At 44.6% G+C, this 21,245-nt stretch overlaps 1 protein-coding gene across 1 annotated transcript in view; it reads left to right on the top strand.

Moving 5' to 3' along the window:
• Positions 1–21,245, top strand: part of JARID2 (jumonji and AT-rich interaction domain containing 2) — a 204,195-nt gene that overhangs the window by 148,526 nt on the left and 34,424 nt on the right. The window contains exons 7-8 of the mRNA XM_075314734.1: positions 8,908–9,922; positions 16,220–16,716. Coding sequence (XP_075170849.1) covers positions 8,908–9,922; positions 16,220–16,716 — 1,512 coding nt within the window. The remainder of the gene's footprint in view (positions 1–8,907; positions 9,923–16,219; positions 16,717–21,245) is intronic.

Genomic DNA, 21,245 nt, shown 5'->3' with positions numbered 1-21,245 from the left:
CGATGTGTGCTGCCTCGGGAACATTGAACAACCCGACGTGCAATTTTTAGCAAATGAACGACGTGTATGCGATGAACGGTTTTACATTCAATTGCAATCGCACATAGCTGTCACACGCTACAACACCACTAACGATGCCGTGACCCCGCCGACACATCGTTAGATATGTTGTAGCGTGTAAAGCCCGCTTAAGCTGCGGCCACCACCTGTGGGCTCATGCTAACATGCTGTATATAAGAGCCCAGGCCGCTGTGTAGAACATAAAAATCACTTTATAATACTTACCTAACCGGTCGCTGTGGTGGAGTTGGGTCATATGGCTGTCTCCGTTCTCCGGTGTCTGTGCCTCCTCTTTCGGCCATCTTTCTCGTCCTTCTTCTGAAGCCGGGTTGGATGATGCATTGCATGTCATGCACATGCACCGGAATTGAGGTCATGTGTGCGCGGGACCAGCGAGTGTGTATGACGTAGACGCGTCATGCACACAGGCTTCATAAGGAGGACGAAGATGGCCGAAAGAGGAGGCTCTGCACCCGGAGAACGGAGATGCCCATATGGCCCAATTTCACCGCAGCGACCATTTAGATTAGTATTATAAAGTGATTTTTGTGTTCTACACAGCGGCCTTGGCTCTTATATACAGCATTCTAACATGCTGTATATAAGAGCCCGGTGGTGGTGGTCACAGCTTATAGGGCAAAAAAAACTGTGTCAGGTTCCCTTAAACACAGTATTCTCGCTCCACTCTTAATGCATTTGCACTGAGCTGTTGCCTATGGCCTTAGGCCTTATTCACATTTTTGTTTTTGATGTGTAATGTGTTATTTTGAGTTGTATTTTATCGGTATTTGTAAGCAAAAACCAGGAATATCTCCAAAAAGCAGAAGCGTGAATCTTTCAACTAGGGAACAGTATGTTCATAGCTTTTGGACATGGATTTTGCAGCCTATGTTCAAAATCCATATTGAAGAGTGAATTGTGTTTTTATTTTTTTTTTTATTTGGATTTTGAAGCAGCAGATCCTTTCTTCACACAAATCCGAATTGCTGTGGATTTTTAATCTGCATTTTCGGTTGCGTTTGTGTGTCCTTAACTGCACTCTAAGCTATAAACCGACTCTAGCACAAAAACAACCTTAAAGGGAACCTGTCACCGGATGTTTAGAATACTTACCTAACTGTCGGTGCAGAGCAGACTGGTCGGATGGGTGTCTCCGTTCTCCGTGTCTGCGCTTCCTCTTTCGGCCATCTTTGTCCTCCTTCTTCTGTGTGGATGACACGTTCTATGTCATCTACACTAGCTGGCATTGAGGTCCCGCACAGGCGCACTACAATACTTTGCTTTGCCCTACTCAGGGCAGATCAAAGTGCGCCTGCGCTGGATCTCGGTATCGGCTAGTGTAGATGACGTAGAACGCGTTATCACACTAGCTTCAGAAGGAGGACAAAGATGGCCGAAAGAGGAGGTGTGCACCCGGAGAATGGAGACACCCATCCGACCAGTCTGCTCTGCACCGACCGTTAGGTGAATATTATAAACCTCCAGTGCCGGTTCCCTTTAACCAGGAAGCTGGGATTCCAAACAACCATGCATCCAGAAATATAGCCAGCACTGACGCTTGTGACTAATAAGTATAAATAGCCCCTCCCAAAATGTGATTGGGCAAACCAAAAGAGAAAGTGCACACACCTGAAAAGAAGTGAAACAAGATTACAGAGAATGAGAAAGACGAGATCCTTTAGGAGTTGGACCAACACAAAACAGGCTGTGGTTCAACCAAGCGGGAAACTGACCAACAACCAGAGATCACCGGGTCACCCCAGAGTGGAGCCATAATAATTAGATGCAGGGAATTCATAGGCAAAACCATGTGTTTTTAGTGTGTTTCCGCTTGCTTAAATGCACTAAAAATGCATGTAATCCACATGCGACTGTATTAATAAATACCAAGAAGTAATGAAAAAAACAGCTTTATTTAAAACTCGACAATCCAAAAATGTGGTGAGGGGGGGAAAAACATAATGAAAAGAAAAAAACAAGAAGTAACCAAATTTACCTTATAGATGCAAAAATGCTGCAGAAAATGTGCAACATCAAAAACTCCCCAAATACTCCTCGTTGGAAGGCAGCCTTTACTGACAATCCGTGTGAGCTTGATATGATTAGAGCGTTTGACATTCTTGTCTCTTTTCCTGAGCTCCTCTGACCAGATTTATGGTTACAGACCACATCAAAGTTTAATGTGCAGAGATACAAATCTTGGGAAAGATCAAAAATGCTTAATTTTTAGTTAAACCAAAATGGAAAAATACATTTTAACCCCAAAAACATGCAATGAAGGGAATTTGTCAGCAGGTTTTTGCTGTGTAATCTGACAGCATCATGAGCTAAGGACAGAGAGCCCAATTCGAGCGATATATCACTTAGTTTACTAGATGCAGCAGTTGTGACAGTCACAATTTTCTCCGCTGCAGATCTAGCAGAGCTCAGTTGTTGAGATGTGTATAACCCTGCCCACACCAGCTGTCTCTGTACACTGTATAGCAAGCGAAAGCTGCTAATCAGTGATGGGGGTGGGGTTGGGCTAGGATGCAGGAGTTGTCCTGCAATGATGATCTACTGCTGATAAATTGCTGATTGTATTGAAACAGCAAAACACAGCCCAGTAAGTGACACATCACTAAAATCCGGGTCACTGTCCCTTCATCATGCTGATTTCAGAGTACAAAGCAAAAACCTGCTGACAGATTCCCTTTAATTAAAAAAAAAAAAGTGACCAAATCTGTATTGAAAATCTGTGACAAAGCTTTATCTGATCTTTGGGTTTCATAGTTAAAATGAATTTGCATGTAACTTTCTTAAGGTTTCCAGAAGAAAATCACCAACCTTAATAGGTGACGTGGCAGAAATGTGATTAACCCTGAGATTTCTGTTGCAGATTCTCTGAAAAGATGGCCATTTGGTTGGATTTATGTACCTATGTAAAGCAATCATGAAATGCTATGTATTTGGGACATTAGCGCCATCAGTGCCTTTACATGTGAGCCCTGCCTCATGGTCCGTCATTGTCTGTGTGGTGCCTATGAATATACATGGTGCCATTTGCGCTCTCCTTCCTGTTCATTTGCCTTTAATTGTACTGAGACCGGAAATGTGTACCCAGAGCCCAGCGAGGACGGATTTGCCCTCCTTCATCTCTGCAGAGGTCTGTTAAATGCTGCGCATTATCACAACAAGCAGCGAGCAGCTGCTTCTAAAAGCCTTAACCCCTTCCTCGCTGGCTGGGTGACGAGCGCCTCTCGTGTTTTCCTTAGCAGGAAGTGAAAACAGACAGACATAAAACGACGGCACGGGGAGGCTTTGTACGCAGCCTCATTAAATATTTTCATAGCTTGCGTCTCGGTTAAACATCCTTGTTAAAGTTATTTTTGTGTGATTATTAACACACTGCCCTTCAGATGTTTGGCGTGTTTTTCACATTCTTAGCCACAGATCTTTTTTTTTTTTTCCCTTTTCATTACTCTTTTGTTTGAAATTTGATTTCTATCCCCGGAGTGAATTTAAAAAAAAGAAATTTACACAAAATGTACCCCCCCCTCCATATTTAAAGGGAGTCTAATACTAGGTTTTTGCTACCCCGTCTGAGAGCAGCATCATGTAGGGACAGAGACCCCAATTCCAGAGAAGTATCACTTACTGGGCTGCTTGCAGAATTATTTTTTTTTATAAAATCCATTTTATCTGCTGCAGATCTACCAGTCCCCGGAATGCTAAGCTCTGTATAACCCCGCCCCCTCCACTGATTGGTAGAAATCAGTGATGGGGGTGTGGTTGGACTACCTGGCAGCAGGTTTACTAGTCCTCTAGTGATAATCTGCTGATAAACCTGTGATTTTATTAAAACTGCAGCTAGTACCTTTAGTAAGTGACACATCAAAGGAATCCGAATCCCTGTTTCTGTATTATGCTGTTCTCAAATTAGGTGGCATATACCTTGTGACACTATAATGGGGCATGTTTAGTTTCCATTTGGGAGGCCATCATTTTAATAGAAAACAAAAATGACAGTTTGCAATGGAGTCTCTTGTGCGAGTGTGAACTCAGCCTAATGTGATATATTCTGACATTTCCAGGGTTTGCTTGTCCAGAATAGGTAGGGTATGTCTGCCAGGAACTGATGTACTGTGTCAATTTTATGGGTCACGTTAGTATAGGTTTTTAATATTTACTTGTTCTGTAGAGATCACTTTTCAGTAGCCATCTCATTATCGCCACAGACAGGATTCCAATGAAAGTGATTTATAGATAACCCGGCAAACACCATTTACAATAGGTCACAGCTCACCTCCTCCCCCTTTCTACACAGATGATGCCTAAAAAACACTTCCCTAGAGATCGATAAACAACTTTTTGTAATGACTCCAGGTAGGCTGCTGTAACGCAAGTCTCTAAATGCTGTAACCAGCAGTTCAGTTAAGATGGCTGCCAATATGATATGTAGAAATTAGAATAAAAACTTACAAGATCAGATTACAAAAAAGAATGTTGTTTGCTAAAAAAAAAAATAAAGGTGATACATTTCTTTTATAAAGAAGCAAACTAGTTTTAAACATTATGCCAAGTATCCGCCACTATATTTGTAGATGGCTGAGGCCCAATCAGACAGAATAAATTAATGTCATATTCATTCAATTTTTACAAAGTAATAGTAGTATTTCATAGACCTGAAGATTGTTGGGCAGGTAATGCAATTGATCAGTACGCCAAAATAAGCTCAGACAATGAAGCATACAGATATAGACAGAAGTATTAGGAATCCTGCAGGATCTCTTATAGCATCCCACTGTAAATCCATAGGCTTCAGTATGGAGTGGTCCCCATGTTATAAATATTACAGCTTCCCCTCTTCTCGGCAATCTTTCTACAAATCTGTGGAGGTGTCTGGGGGAATTTTTTCCCATTTATTTAGAAGAGCATTTGTGAGGTCAGGCACTGATTTTGGAAGAGAGCAGCACCATTAAAGGGGTTGTCCACTACTAGGACAACCCCTTCTAATGCCACACTGTAGGCTAGTATCTCCCTGCCTTCGGACCAAACAAATTAATCAACAGGAAGTGAGTGGAGCAACAGGAAGTGAGAGGACCGGCAGCGCTCACTTCCTGTTGATTGCTCGTTTGGTCTGAAAGCAAGAAGAAGGAAGCCAGCGCTGATTGGACGCGGGGCATGCGTGACATAACAACCTCATGTGATCCCCAGCACCATGAGACTGGATACCCATGGAAGGGTACCTGTACGGGAGGTGAATACAGGCGTTATATTTTCCCTAGGAGGGGAAACGTGGAGTCAGAAGGGGTTGTCCTAGTAGTGGACAACCCCTTTAAGCTCTGTATTTGTTCATCTCAAAGGTGTTTGATGGCGTTGAGGTGAGACACGTTCTTTCATACCAAACCTTCCAACAATGCCTATTGGTCCAAAAAGGCATTGTTGAAAGGTTTGGTATCAAAGACAGTGCTTTGTGCACTGGGACCCCGCCATGCTGGAACAGAAAAGGACCTTCTCCAAAGATGGAAGCATATACTTGTCCAAAATGTCTTCTCATGCTGAAACATTTAAGGTTTATTCGTTATCCCCTATTCTAAGTATATGTGATAACATGATATTTTGGAAATAACACTGTTTTTCAGTGACTGGAAACTTATATCTCCTAGCATTATCCCTCCTCTACCAACCTTGCATAAACTATGTAGTCAGGCAGCAGTTAATGTTCTCCTGACAGTGACTAAACCCTGACTCGTCCTTTAGACTGCAAGATAGAAAAGTGTTTGCACTGCTCCCGAGTCCAGTGGAGGCATTTTTATACCATTTTATCGGAGAACCGTCGACCTCCTGGAGCACCGTTTTTGTGCTGATGTTCATGCCAGGGGAAGTATAGAAATCAAATTTGCAGTTATTAAAGGGGTTGTCCACTACTAAGACAACCCCTTCTTATTCCCCTTGTTCGCCCCCCAAAAAATAAATAAACCTGTACTCCCCTCCGGTGCTGTCGCGGTTCCAGTGATGTCTGAAGCTGCATTACCAGGGCCCACGTGACATTGTTGGAATACATGGGTCCCGAGACCAATCCGGACCGGCTTCCTTCACCCTGCCTTCGGTCGTTTGAGCTGGAAGTCAGCACAGCGCTCATATCCTGCTCAAATGTCAGAAGACGGGGAGACAAACTCCGGGCGCTGATTGGTCTCTGGGCTCGTGTGTCATAACAATGTCACCTAGGCCCCAGGAATGCAGCTTCAGACATCGAACCGCGGCTGCACCAGATCTCGGTATAGGCTTATTTTTATGGGGGCGAACAAGGGGAATGAGTAGGAATTGTCCAAGTAGTAGACATCCCCTTTAAGTCTGACAAACATTGTTGGTCTTTATACACCCTCCCCCAATCATTTTACGTGGTCTGCCCCTCGTGACTTAGTTGCTGTGGTTCTGAAAAACGTCCAATTTTCAATAACTTAGTTGGAATTATTAGGAGAGGCGTAATTTCATGATCTTGGTACAATAATCATTAACATTACAAGGCACAGACTGGTTCAGGTCTCCAATACATTGGTCCATATATTGTGATATATTTTTCCTTAGCATTTTTTTTGGACCATTATAAACCAAAGTATTGAGAAGGGTAAGATGTGATGGCATTTGTAGGACCATGGCCGTAGACGCTGACTAGCCGTATGTCTATGGACTACCATCTTGGCATGCATGCCTTCATCTAAGTAGCAATATGGCTTCTAGATCCAGGTAGCTGACAAGGACTGACCTCCAGCCGTTTGTACAGCTCCCTTCTCCCCCGTACAATACCGACACTATGCACCGTATATCTACATTAATATGGCAAAGCTGTAGGAATGCATAACTTTTATCTTGTAAACCGGTCCGTGCCTGCATGACACCAGAATAGGTTTATCACGCTGCTTTCCTCCTCACATCTTTAATGTCTCATAGTAATAAATAGGTGTCAGCATGTTTCCCGGCTAATAGTGAGACAGTCTGGCATGTATTAATAGTGGAGACAGACATATATAATTATAAGCTGTGAGACTGTTGGAAATGTCTCCTTGCTGCCTCGTCTAGAAGGAGATAGGGCGCCCTATTATTTTGCATCTCCCCCTCCACAGCCTATGACCACGGATGAACTTCACAGATCATATTTCTCTAGACAAATACTCTACTCATATTACACAATTCATGTTCAATACTTCTCTGTGCCCTGCTGAATGAGCCCTTAAATAATTAACTACTGTATTTACTGTTTGTTCCAGATGTCTAGTAGTATAGTATATAGGGTGTATAATATAGCTAGATTGATCGTTTTGTATATACTATGCTGCTTTCTATTAACATGGACAATTAAAGCAAGGAGTCCCATGTCTACGGCAAGTCTATAAATCAAAGTCTTCAACTTAAAACAAAGAATTTACCCTGAAGGGTCTAAAGACATGCACAGTTAAAGGCAACTGCCAGTGTAGTAATTCTGCTTGATCCACAACTCCAGGAACTCATGTTGAGGGAACATGTCACATTAAACAAGCAGTCTGATTTATAGACTGCAGATGATAGTGCAGAAACATAGAACAAAAGGAGACAGGGCAGCACTCACCGATAAACTGGGACTATTTTATTTTTCCATGCTGACAGGTGAAACGGACATGAGGGAATGCAGGGAGGGGAGCACGAGGACGACGGTACCGTTTCGTACCCCTAGTGGTGCGAAACGGTACCGTCGTCCTCGTGCTCCCCTCCCTGCATTCCCTCATGTCCGTTTCACCTGTCAGCATGGAAAAATAAAATAGTCCCAGTTTATCGGTGAGTGCTGCCCTGTCTCCTTTTGTTCTATGGATATACTTGTTTAAATTGGGCAATAGCACCTCGGTAAGGGACTCTGTTGGATCCATCAAGATTAGACAAAATGCTTTTCTGTGACATCTGAAAACTAATGGATATAATCAAGGAAACTTCACACTGAATTGTGTTTGGGACAGAAATACCACACTACCTCCAGTATAGGTAAGCAGTGCGGTGCACAATCCTTTTTTATTTTTCGATATTGCAGAAACAGATGAGAATATTGATATGATGGTCAGAGCTTCTAGTTTTAATTGTACCTTTTCATTTTAACTGTGCCTCATTCTGAACTTGAGTCTATTGGGCGGTTAAGAGTCAGGAGTCTATTGGGCGGTTAAGAGTCAGGAGTCTATTGGGCGGTTAAGAGTCAGGAGTCTATTGGGCGGTTAAGAGTCAGGAGTCTATTGGGCGGTTAAGAGTCAGGAGTCTATTGGGCGGTTAAGAGTCAGGAGTCGATTGGCCGGTTAAGAGTCAGGAGTCGATTGGCCGGTTAAGAGTCAGGAGTCGATTGGCCGGTTAAGAGTCAGGAGTCGATTGGCCGGTTAAGAGTCAGGAGTCGATTGGCCGGTTAAGAGTCAGGAGTCGATTGGCCGGTTAAGAGTCAGGAGTCGATTGGGCGGTTAAGAGTCCAGACTCGATTGGGCGGTTCTACTCACTGTCTGACAACAATCTTTATGCTCCCTTAATACAAAAAAACCCTAGACTCTTAAGCCCTGGAGGAGAAGGAGTTAAAATTAATGAATTACATGTTATACTAAATTTTTTCCCTCAAAACTTTCTCAATCTGCACTTCTCTTCCCGCTCCGTAACCTGCTGCCCACAGATTGGACTACACACTGGGACAAGTTCCTTTTACATACCACATCGTTGCATGAAGGTTCAATAATGCATTACATATGGCATTTTTCCAACATTGTGTTAAAATCTGCATCCATGCTACTTTCTCTTTTCTTGGTTTTGCATCTGGTTTTATCTGCATTCACAGTAGCCCCATTTTCAATTTTTTTTTTTCAGGTTTCCAAGGTGAACGGAATAACTCGGTTATCATCTGGTTCTAATGCAGCCGGTGCCAAAAAAACTAGAGAAGCAAGACCTTCACCGTCCAAAACTGTGAAGTATACTGCAACGGTGACCAAGGGAACTGTCACATACACCAAAGCCAAGAGAGAACTGGACAAGGCAACCAAACTGAATCACAGCAAAACCAGTTCATCTGTTCACCACACAATCTCAGGGACCACAGAAAGCAGCAATGCAAAAACTCGTAAACAGGTGCTATCTCTTTCCACATCCAAGCCCAACTGTGCCACTGGTATTAGCTGTGTCAAGGTGAATGGCAAGTTGAACAAAAAGACTTGCACTAGGGAAGTAGGGCGGCAGCTAAGGGAAGGACTGCGCAACTCAAAAAGACGTCTGGAAGAGGCAAACCACCCCAACAAGGCGCAGCCCTTGGTAAAAAAAATTAAAGTATCCGCCAGCTTGCCAGAGGTTAGAAGCAAAAGGCTAGCGGCGGAGAAACAGGTGCTTAATGGACACATAAAGAAAGATGTGCCAGAGAAGATGCTGGAGAGAAACAGGCCAAAGCGGGCCTCAGCAGCCAAGAGCACACTAACTACACAAACCCGCAGTAAGACGGAAGATGCTGGCTGTGAAAATCACTCTACCTCTCAGACCGATTCCTCGCACAAATCTGTGGACTCAACAAAACCTGAAAAAATTGCTGGGAGGACCAGGTGCGTAGCCATGTGTGAGATTCCTGTCCTCCGACCTTCTGCCAAGGAGTTTCATGATCCTTTGATCTATATTGAGTCCATCCGATCCAGAGTGGAGAAGTATGGTATGTGCACCGTGATCCCGCCACCCGACTGGAGGCCAGAGTGCAAGCTGAATGAGGAGATGCGCTTTGTGACGCAGAACCAACACATCCACAAGCTTGGGCGACGCTGGGGCCCCAATGTGCAGCGGCTGGCCTGTATCAAAAAGCACCTTAAATCTCAGGGCATCTCCATGGATGAGCTTCCTCTTATAGGTGAGGATAACTCCGATCAAGCGTCATGTCACACACTTCTCACTTCTGCTTCACAATTGTTATTTTTTTCCTAATCGCGAAAGCAAAGGGCAAGGTTGCGGAATAATCTGTGACACAAAGCTGTCTATTTTCAGTGTCTATTATTTTTTCCTTTTATTCTCTGTAGGCGTCTTGTACATTGGTATACAGACTAGTAATTTTAGGGAATTTCCTTCACTGGTAGAGTGCTCTGGTGTAGTTCCTCTGTATTAGTCATGGAACATCTATATGTTCTATGTAGGAAACTTGTGCTTGTGATACGAGCGCACTCCATGTGCTTATTTTTCATGTTTATCTACATGATCTTTAATTAACTTCTTCAATGAAGCAGCAAGCTCAAGAAATTTCATGTGATAAATCCGAAGTCCTGGAGGAATGTCAATCACCGCTCCACTCTGCCTTTGTTGCTTCCTTGCATTACCCTTTGCTCTTTTTTTGCTCCATCAGGGATTTCTTTTGTAAGCGTTTCCACATTTTATACCGTATCTTCAGATTATTTTACATGTTTGTGTGTAAGATGCTGTGTGCTGTTAGGGGTACTTTGCACGTTGCGACATCGCTACTGCGATGTCGTCGGGGTCCAATCGAAAGTGACGCACATCCGGCGCCAGTAACGACGTCGCAACGTGTAAAGCCTAGATGCACCGATAAACGATCGCAAAAGCGTCGTAAATCGGTGATCTGTGTAGTGTTGGTCATGTTCATAATTTCGCTGCAGCGACAGGTACGATGTTGTTCCTCGTTCCTGCGGCAGCACACATCGCTGTGTATGAAGCCGCAGGAGCGTGGAACTTCTCCTGCCTCCACCAGCTATGCGGAAGGAAGGAGGTGGGCGGGGTGTTTATGTCCCGCTCATCTCTGCCCCTCCGCTTCTATTGGCTGCCTGCTGTGTGACGTCGCTGTGACGCCGCACGAGCCGCCCCCTTAAGAAGGAGGCGGGTCGCCGGCCAGAGCGACGTTGCAAGGCAGGTAAGTGCGTGTGAAGCTGCCGTAGCGATAATGTTCACTACGGCAGCTATCACAAGAGATCACATGTGCGACGGGGCGGGGGCTATCGTGCTCGGCATAGCTACAATCGGCTAGCAATGTCGCAGCGTGCAAAGAACCCCTTAGTGTGCCATCTCATCCTTCTTGAGTAAAGACACCCCTGCCTTGTAGCCTTCTGTGGGTGCCCAGATTTCACCCTCATTTTTGTGCTATATCTTGCCCATTTAACCTTCTCATTGCTCTGCGCCGTTCACAATTTTATTAATTTTCTGATTGATTTTGTCAGTAAACGTTGCATAATCTGGAGTCATTCATTACCATTTGCATAAATCTATCTCTGCCACATTTTGTGCTATATCTGCTTTTTGTACACCTTTTTATTCATACATAATCTACTTCGACAAACTGATCTTTTCTGTTTTTTGACATTCCTTCTAATTTAAAATATTTTTTAAAAAATATGTTGAAAATTTTGGGAAGAATACAAAGGAACTACAAATAACTTTTCCATATCAATTCCAAGTCAGAGACCATCTGAAGGACCTACACTTTCTCCAAAGCTTTTCTTGACACTTGTTTTAGCAAAGCCGATGGTTGCTTGAAAGAGGAGGCAATGTACCAAGATGATTTATGCCTAGGTAATCTATTACTATGTGGCTAGTCATGTCAAATTTTTGCTTGGTAATATAGCCCAAAACAAATCAATGAAGTTGTTTCTCACTGGATGGGGTGCTTATTTTTCTTTTATGAAAGATCATAATGAAATAATCCTTTTAGTATTGGGTTTTGTAACTCCAGACCTGACTCCTGACCTTTTCATGGTTCCTGGCCAATTCCCTACTTTCTAGCTTGCTCCTGTTCAGTTCCTCAGGGGAGTCCTGCATCTAATAGGCTGGGGTACTTCTTTCCAGGAGCCCTTTGTAACAGATTGCCCTTATTTCCAGCAGCCACGCTTTATCTGGTGACTACTGTGTTGCCTTTACGTTTTGAGTTTTAGCCTTTTGCTTCATGTTGGTACACTGCGCCCTCATTTCACATTTGTCTTAATGTTTTGTTAAAATGTTCAAGAGAAAAAAAATTATACCCTTCGAGGTTAAAACCTTGAGACATGATACAATCCATGCTGGTGCCTTAATGAGCACGTACTTTTGGCTGGATATTAGGCCCAGCGCTTTTTGTTTTCCGCTTTCCATGGCCTGATCGTACAAGTCAAATTCAACCATAGTTTGACTTTGCATCCCTATTCTGGCAACTTTGCTGCTCATGAAGCTACATGCCTTATGGAAATACATGTAAATATGATGTCTCACTGAAATCTGCTCTTGTACTGATTGATGAGAAAATTGATCCCCAATTATGTGCTTAGTAAGGCACTAAGATTGAATCATTTTCTCACAAATGCACGTGTGTGTCAGCACAGACACTAGGTGTGGAAATGGCCACTATCCATCCTTGCTAAGAAGCCGCATATTGTGCACGTACGTCTTCAAGCAAATCTCAGAATATGCAGGAAAGAACATAGAGGATGCAATCTAATTATGCTCACTAGTAGAAGACTAAAGGAAGACATTGTGATTTGATGTACTAAATTTGCCTAATTGGCATTTGGAATTTCATACCTAATGTCCTAAGTTCTAAATTGCTGATATTTAAAGGGACTCTGTCACCTCCAAAAAGCTAAAAAACTACTTGTATAGATGTCACAGGTTTTACCCATATGAAAAAAAATCATACCTGTATATAGCATTTAGTGCTTTAGTTTGTGTAAAAAAGATTTTACAAATGCTAATGAAAAATGGTGGTGTTAAGTGTACCGTTACACCTCCTGAATTTGTACACTGAGCACTGTCATATCATGAGTATTAGTGCGCTCTACAGTCGCACTCACATAGTGTTATTACCGTCTCTCATCGCTGGTTCCTGTCATTGCTAGCTCTCATCGCTGGCTCCAGTATGTAGTGCAGTCCTACATGGCGACCACAGAAAACAGACAGCAATGACACTATCAACACGGCTGCTGCGTCCATGTGGGAAGTGCAGAGCTGCTGATTTCGTCCAACTCCGACAATCGAGATAGGTCAGTCCGCCGCTCTGCACATGTACACTGCACTTCATGTCATTGCTAGCTCTCATCGCTGGCTCCTGTATGTAGTGCAGTCCTACATGTTGACCGCAGAAAACAGACAGCAATGACACTATCAACACGGCTGCTGCGTCCATGTGGGAAGTGCAGAGCTGATGATTTCGTCCAACTGCGACAATCGAGATATGTCAGTCAGCCGCTCTGCATCTGCACTTGGTGTCATTTCTAGCTCTCATCGCTGGCTCCTGTCTGCAGTGCAGTCCTACATGGCAACCACAGAACACAGACAGTAATGACACTGTCAACATGGCTCTTGTGTCCATATGGGAGGTGCAGAGTTGCTGATTCAGTACATCTCCGACAATCGAGATATGTCAGTCGGTTGCTTTGCATCTGCACACAGACACTGCTCCTGCACTCAGTGTCATTGCCGACTCTCATCTCTGGCTCCTGTCTTTGGCACCTGCTCAGTACTATACTGTAGACAGGAGACAGCAATATGAGCATGGCATCAGTATCTGAGCAGTACTGCTGTCTGAGCTCAGGCAACACTCAATTAGGCGCTGCTAATCAATATAACAGCGCTCAGTATGGAAATTGAGAGGGCATAATGGTGCACAGAGCAGGGGTGCACCAAGTTTCCGCATATGTATACAAAATATTTTTTTTGTTGAATGCCATCTAAAGTGCTGATTGCTATTCAACATGTATGATTGTTATATGGGCTGGGTCCCCTACATACCTATGTAAGGGGTTTATTTGAATTTTTGGGGTGACCTACTCCTTTTAAGGGATTTCTAAAAGTACCATGTTTGCTGATCTGTTTCGGCTTTTCTGTATGCTGACCCTATCATGCATATATCTCTGAAATATATATTCAGGGTTGTCACAAGTTTTAGATATAAGAAAGTAAAGGTGGCACGTGAGCTGATGATGGGTGGGGATAGACATGTATTGTTTTAAAGGGAATCTGTCAGCAAGTTTTTGCAATGTAATCTGATGAGACCAAGATCCTTATATCAGTGATGTATCACTTACTAGGCAGCTTGCTTCAGTTTTGATAACATTACTGTTTTCTCTGCTACAGATCCAGTTCTCTGAATGTTGAGCTCTGTATACCTCTGCCCACACCTCTGATTCACTGCTTTCAGTGCGAATTGTACATTGGCAGGAAGCTGCTAATCAGTGTTGTCGGTGGGATTATGTAGAGCAGGAGGCCTACATGGCAGGAGACCACAAGTCCTCTAGTTATAATGCCCTGCTAAAACGCTGATTTTATTGAAACCACAAAGAAGCAGCCAATAATGCCACTCTCAAATTGGAGCAGAAATCTGTTGATAGATTCTCTTGAAATGGAATCTGTTAGCAGGTTTTTGCTACCTCATCTGAGAGCAACATAATGTAGGCAGAGACCCTGCGTTCAGTGATGTATCACATAGATTAGTGGCTGACACAGTTAAAGATTTTAGATTTTGCATGTAGCAGAGCTCTGAGAGCTGTCCCTGCCCACACCAGGCTTTCAGTGTACATTTCCATAGAGAGAAGCTGCTAATCACAGAAGGGGGTGGAGTTGAACTAGAGACTAGAGTTGGACTGCTGAGACCCACTAATGAGAAAGATAATGGTCTCAAGCTAACTTTGCAGGTAAACAAAAATAGACTGTGCGATAACAGACTCAGGGCTGAAGTCATTGTATTAACACTTGCAGCATGCTGGCTTCAGGTTACAGTACAGAAATCTGCTGACAGTCCCTTTAAGCACATTAAAACAGAATTGTTCAAAGAATACAGAATCCAAAACTGCCCAAAAAGCAGATCAGGACCTTGATGTGAAATAACTGGGCCCAGGGATTGGATTCCTGTTGCTTTCCCCTCACTTGTGACAACCCTGTGCACCTTTGTGGAGTTCCACCTGAAACCACAAATATTTTTAGACTATTAAAAACTGATCTCTCTCTGTTTCTTTGTGGCAATATGGCGACCAGGCATTCAAGAATCTGTCTCTGCACTCTGTCCAGAAAGAAGACGTGTGAACCCTTGCTTTAAGGATTTATCTCTAATGTTAGATCTTTAATACACAACCACCATGCTGATGCACAGACAGAGTGGGGGTGGTGTATTAGTCTTTATCTTGCTGATCTTTCAGAAGAGAAGCATTTTATCAGTATAATCTCGAGTCTGATCTGCTGCCACCTCTGAGAATAGACCCGTGGCCAACGTACCTCTCGCTTCTAATTTTAGTGAAGACCCCATGGATGTGGTAAGTCGTAATATGTAAGTCAGAACCTCTGGCAAAGAAACATAAGCCAACCCTTTTTTTCTTTACCTTTCTTATGTGCATCATAGACCGAATTCCCCTACATGTTTGAGGCTTTCTTCTCGTTCCTGGTCATTATCCGAATCGTTAACCATTGTGACTACTATGTTGGACACCGGTCCCAATGTATTTCACTGAAAACCATAATGATTCATATATTGTCACAAGCTTTAATATTGTTTCCAGTTTAGAGAATAGTAGTAAGGTGCCCAGTGTGTGTTGTTTCTGTTCTTAGTTTATCTATGGCCTATATAGCTGGTACTGCCTATCTTTCCACCTAATGAGATTGGCAATGTTAAATCCAGTGCATCATTTAAAGACCTTGTTTAGGATTCGAAAAATGTTGATGCTTTCTTGAAAATCCGCCCCATACTTGTGCTTGGTATCACAACTCAGCCTTATTCACTCCAGTGGAGCAGAGTTGTGATACCAGACACAACCCGTAAACAGGTGTGGTGCTATTTTTCAAAGAAAACAGCCATATTTTTCTAATCTTGGGCATCTCCTTTTTAGTGTTTAGTAATAAATGATAATTCCATAACCTGTATTGACCCTTTAAAAACTGCCTATGCCAACTGGAATTCTTGCCAAAATAAAGCAGACTGCAGACCGAGCCGAGCTTGACACCTGGCAGGGTATTGCTGATGGTTGTCTGGTAGTATGAAGTCTTGGACTTCAGACAAGAATCCAAGAGATGTTGGATACTTAGCTAAGCTCTACTTTAATTTGTTGGACACCTAGCAGTTAGCAAGGGTTGTATATTCCTATGACGTCTAGGACCTTCATTGAGAAGCCAATAATGTGTTTTTAATCCAGACACCAATGCTCGTGTGTAACTATGTTTTCTTGTGTCCCTCGCAACCTCTATATAGGAGGCTGTGAATTAGATCTAGCTCAGTTTTTCCAGCTCATCAATGAAATGGGAGGCATGCAACAAGTGACAGACCTCAAGAAGTGGAACAAATTGGCTGACATGCTCCGCATCCCGAAAACTGCGCAGGATCGACTAGCAAAGCTGCAGGAGGCCTACTGTCAGTACCTTCTCTCCTATGATTCCCTGTCGCCCGAGGAGCACAAGAAACTGGAGAAAGAAGTTCTGCAGGAGAAAGAAAGCTTGGAGAAAAAGAAAGGTCCACTGGAGGGACATGCCGAAAATGCGTATAGATTACATTTGCTTCCGAGGTATGAGCCAAAAAATGGATTAATTAATGGAGTGGTGCACCGTAATGGCCTGCGTGGGAAGCTAAAAGAAATGGATGTCCCTCTGAAGAATGGAAGACGACGGCTGTTTGCTCAGGAAAAAGAGTGCACAGAAGAGGAACCCGAAGATAAAAGCTTATTTGGTGACCTACACAAGTGCATTTATAAAGTAAGAAAAATTGATTGCATTGAACACAATTGTATATATTCCATTGCTGCTTCGGATCATTCTAAACTGGAAAGCAAACATTACTTTAGGCAAATGTTATTGCTTAGAAAAACATTAAAGGGTTATTGTGTTTTATTAAAAAAAAAAAAAAAAGTATTAGAGGGAACATGTCACCAGTAGTGTTGAGCGGATCCGAATCTGAAAAATCCGGATCCGCACGGTTCCAGGGTCTGATCCGAGTCCGACCACTACCCGGGATTCGGGGTGCACGATCTGTTTTTTTGTTTTTTTTTTCTCTCACTCTCACTCTCACTCTCTCTCTCGTCCTGGATCCCGTTCCCCATTGATTTATATGGCCGCGGATTCCGGATCGGATCCGGACTTCGGCGGCAACCCGAACCAGATCCACCGGACCCGGATTATGACCGATCCGCTCAACTCTAGTCACCAGATTTGACCCCTATACGCTGTGGTCACTACCACTACACTGTATATAAGTCCCCAAACTGATCTGTATACCATAAAAAGACCTTTTATTATACTCCCCTGCAGTGCAGTCCGGTCCGATGGGCGTCGCTGGTCTCGGTCCGGCACCTCCTCTCTTGTTGTAATCGCCATCCTCTTTGCTTTGTGTGGATGATGCCTCCTACATCATCCAGAAAGAGTCCGCCGTTGCGCTCCTGGGCACGTACATTTCTTTCTGCTTTGCTGCGGGCAGTGCAAAGTATTGTAAGGTGCCGGGAAAGGTCAATGACCACATGCACACTACAATAGTTTGATCTGCCCTCAGCAGGGCAAACAGAAGTGCATGTGTGCAGGAGTGCAATGATGGACTCTGTGTGGATGATGTAGGAAGAAAAAAGGAGGATGGCGATGGAAAGAAGAGAGGAGGCGCCGGACCAAGACCAGTGATGCCCATTGGACCCAACCACCCCATAGGCGCGGACAGTCTTTGACCTTTCCCCTTGCCTGCGCAATACAGTACTTTGATCTGCCCTCAACAGAGCAGATCAAAAAAGGTCCGTGGAGCCTCTGTTAGGAGTCTCGACACAGAAAATAGCCAGATATCCCTCCGGGAAGGACCTAGCCAAGGAGCGGCTCTTTTTAAGAAGACCACCATAACCCCCATATTAAGTGGCCCTTTTAGTCAATATCCAACTCTTTGAGAAGTTCAAAGATATGACAAGGGAAATACCAAGGTCAGGTATCCATCCACAGACAGCTGTTTCGGGGTATTGCCCCTCATCAGTGTGGAGTAAGATTCTGGCTAAGTCAACAGAGCAGAGCGAAGTGTGTCTGCGCAGAAGCACAAAGGAGGCTTCTGTGTGGATGACGTAGGATGCGTCATCCACATGGAGCTGGGAAAGAGGACGGCGAGACCAGTGACACCCATTGGACTCGACCGCCGCCTAGGTGAGTATAATAAAGGTGTTTTTTATGTTATACAGATTGGCTTAGGCACTTATTTACAGTATTGTAGAATGCAGTATATAAGCGCACACTGGTGGTGGCCGCAGCTTATACGGGACAATTCTGGTGACAGGTTCCCTTTAAAAAAAAAATAAAATAAAAAATCCTCCCCTCAATGTTCTGGTGCTCCCCCTCTGGTCTTTGATTACAGGCTTCTAGTAATATTGTGCCCTCTGTGGCCAGTGTGCAGTTTCAGCGATCACGTTCTGTGCGTACTAGAATCGCCGCACTGCGCTGTTCCCCATTTCTTTTATTTCCTGATCCTGTCGGTCAGAACTATTTGCCTATGAAATAGTAAAAGTTCTTCTCGGAGAAACAAACTTATGTCAGCTCTTGTGATGTGCATTATAGATCCTGTCAATAAGATGATGCAGATACTACATTAGTGAATATGCTCATATTGTCATTTTTCGAGCTGATTCCGCCTCAAAAATCACTGCAAAATTACACCAAAAAGTGAACAGTCAAACATTGTTTTTCACATGTTCCAAATTCGTAAATCGGGAAGTACCAGCAGATAACAGATGTAAGGTTTATTTTCCACTTACCACTATAGTGTAAAATGAAGAGAAAAGGCTACGGAATGACGGCGAGGTTGCCAGCAAAGCCACTTCAGGAAAAAGACCACTGGCCTTTTTCTGAAGCATCCTTGATTACAAAAACTCAACCGCTCCGCTGGTGGAAAGAAAACGTCTGTTCCCACGATCAAGAAGATCACTGTGTTCTAGACACAGTGTAATTCGTCTTGCAGAGACGCTAGAGTTCTTTGCGGGAGAATGCAGAGTCAGTGGCCACGCTCAGGATTCTGGGCGCAGCTGATTTTCGCTATGTTCTCCTGCAGAGAACACTTGCGTCTTCGCAAAAATAAATTGATCTTCTGCAGCTCGGAAAGCCACGTCCCCATGTAAGTTTACCCTGCGTATAAAAGAAGCACAGTGGGCATGGGATTTCTATAAATCATATCCGCTGTGCTTGTGCTGCACAACGCAGCGAAGATACATTGTGTCCAAAACACTGTAAACACTGACCATTAAAGGTGGTTTGCAGTTTTGAAAACTATGGCTCCCCAGCTGCAGCTTGTTTTAAAGAGAGTCAGTCAGCAGATTTTTGCTATCGCATCTGAGGGCAGCATAATGTAGGAAAAGAGACCCTGATTCCAACAATGCATCACTTAGTTTACTGGATGGAGCAGTTATGACAAAATCAGAGTTCTTAGGCCTAAGCCACACGGCGAGAAAATCGGTGCGAGTGGAGTGCTATAAAACATCGCATTCCACTCGGACCAATTCTAGCCTGTGTGTCAGCGCACATGAGCGATTATTTTCTCAGCCCTAATCGGACTGAGAAAACAATCGCAGCATGCTGCAATTGTAATGCGAGACACTTTCTCTCGCACCCATTCAAGTGAATGGGGCGAGAGAAAAATCGCACTGCACTCGCGGTACATCGGTGTACCGCTAGTGCAGTGCGAGAATGGCAATAGCCGGCTATGCAGGAGAGAGGGAGAGAAATCCCTCCCTCCCCTCCTGAGTGCCGGCCTGCCCCCCGCAGCTGAGGTCTGCTCGCACAAACGGACCTCAGTTGCAAGGATACACGCATGACACTCGGATCTGCTGTACTGCCAGCATGAGCCGAGTGTCATGCAAGGGGATCGCAGTAGTCCCCGTGTGGCCCCAGCCTTAGATGTAGCATAGCTAAGAAAGCTAACCCTGCTCACACCATAGCTTTGTGTGTACATTGCCTATTGACAGTGAGCTGTTAATCAGGGGAGGGGACATGGTCAGAACAAGTCTCATGAGCCCTGTAGTCTTGGAGCAATAATCTCCTAGTGATAAAACCTTCATTGTGTGGGAAAGAACTGCACACAGCCTAATAAGTGACAAAAATCTGTGTTTCAGTGCCTATATCCTGCTGTCTTTAGATTACATAATAAAATCCTGCTGACAGATCCCCTTTAAAAAATAAACAAACTGTTTTACTTAACCCTCTCTTTGTCAAGCTTCAAGTGTGTGCTGCTGTTCCCGGTGTCTTGGTATCTCTTGTCTGTAAGCTGACATCATGCAGACAGCGCTATAACCAATAACTGTGCTCAACAGTTCTGCTTGAGCTGACGGCACAAGCCACTTTGAGCTCAGCTACTGGCTGCAGCATTGTAGAAGTAATGTGAACGCAACAGACAGCAGAGCAGGGGCAGTGGCTCAGAGCTTGAGGGACCTGGGAAAGGTGAGTAAAGCACAGTTTGCTTTATAAATAAAATAGCCGCATCTGGGGGGCAGATGTTTTCTGAAACTGGAAAACCCTTTAAAGCAGGGGTGGGGAGCCTCCAGCCCGCAGGCCATATGCGGCCCCCAATGACTTGCACATTCCTAGGGACTGCAGTACTCGGATGGCAGCTGCGGTGTTGTCGGCTACCGGCCCTTTAAATCACCATGTGTGATGCACATACCATTAGGTCCTCAGCCTGCTGGCCTGAGCCAGCCTGCTGAGGACGTACTTTGTGGTTGGGGTAAGCGTGAGATGCGCTGCGCTCCCGTCCCACAGAAGAAGAGGAAGCATCAGGTTTACCGGCCTCCCTTTTGTAGATGCCGCCTCCCACTGCTGTGAGCCTCCTGCCTCCCGCTGTGCTGTCAGCCTCCTGCCTTTGGCGGTGCACTGAGAGTCATGCTTCCCGCTCTGCAGTGAGTCTCCTGCCTCCCGCGGTGCTGTGTGACTCTTTCCTCCCGCGGTGCTGTGTGACTCTTGCCTCCCACGGTGCTGTGTGACTCTTGCCTCCCACGGTGCTGTGTGACTCTTGCCTCCCGCGGTGCTGTGTGACTCTTCCCTCCCGCGGTGCTGTGTGACTCTTCCCTCCCGCGGTGCTGTGTGACTCTTGCCTCCCGCGGTGCTGTGTGACTCTTGCCTCCCGCGGTGCTGTGTGACTCTTGCCTCCCGCGGTGCTGTGTGACTCTTGCCTCCCGCGGTGCTGTGTGACTCTTGCCTCCCGCGGTGCTGTGTGACTCTTGCCTCCCGCGGTGCTGTGTGACTCTTGCCTCCCGCGGTGCTGTGTGACTCTTGCCTCC

This window comes from Anomaloglossus baeobatrachus, chromosome 6 (genome assembly GCF_048569485.1).
Source record: "Anomaloglossus baeobatrachus isolate aAnoBae1 chromosome 6, aAnoBae1.hap1, whole genome shotgun sequence".
NCBI lineage: Eukaryota > Metazoa > Chordata > Amphibia > Anura > Aromobatidae > Anomaloglossus > Anomaloglossus baeobatrachus.
Note: the sequence above shows the minus strand (reverse complement) of the source record. Positions and strands in the feature narration are given on the sequence as shown.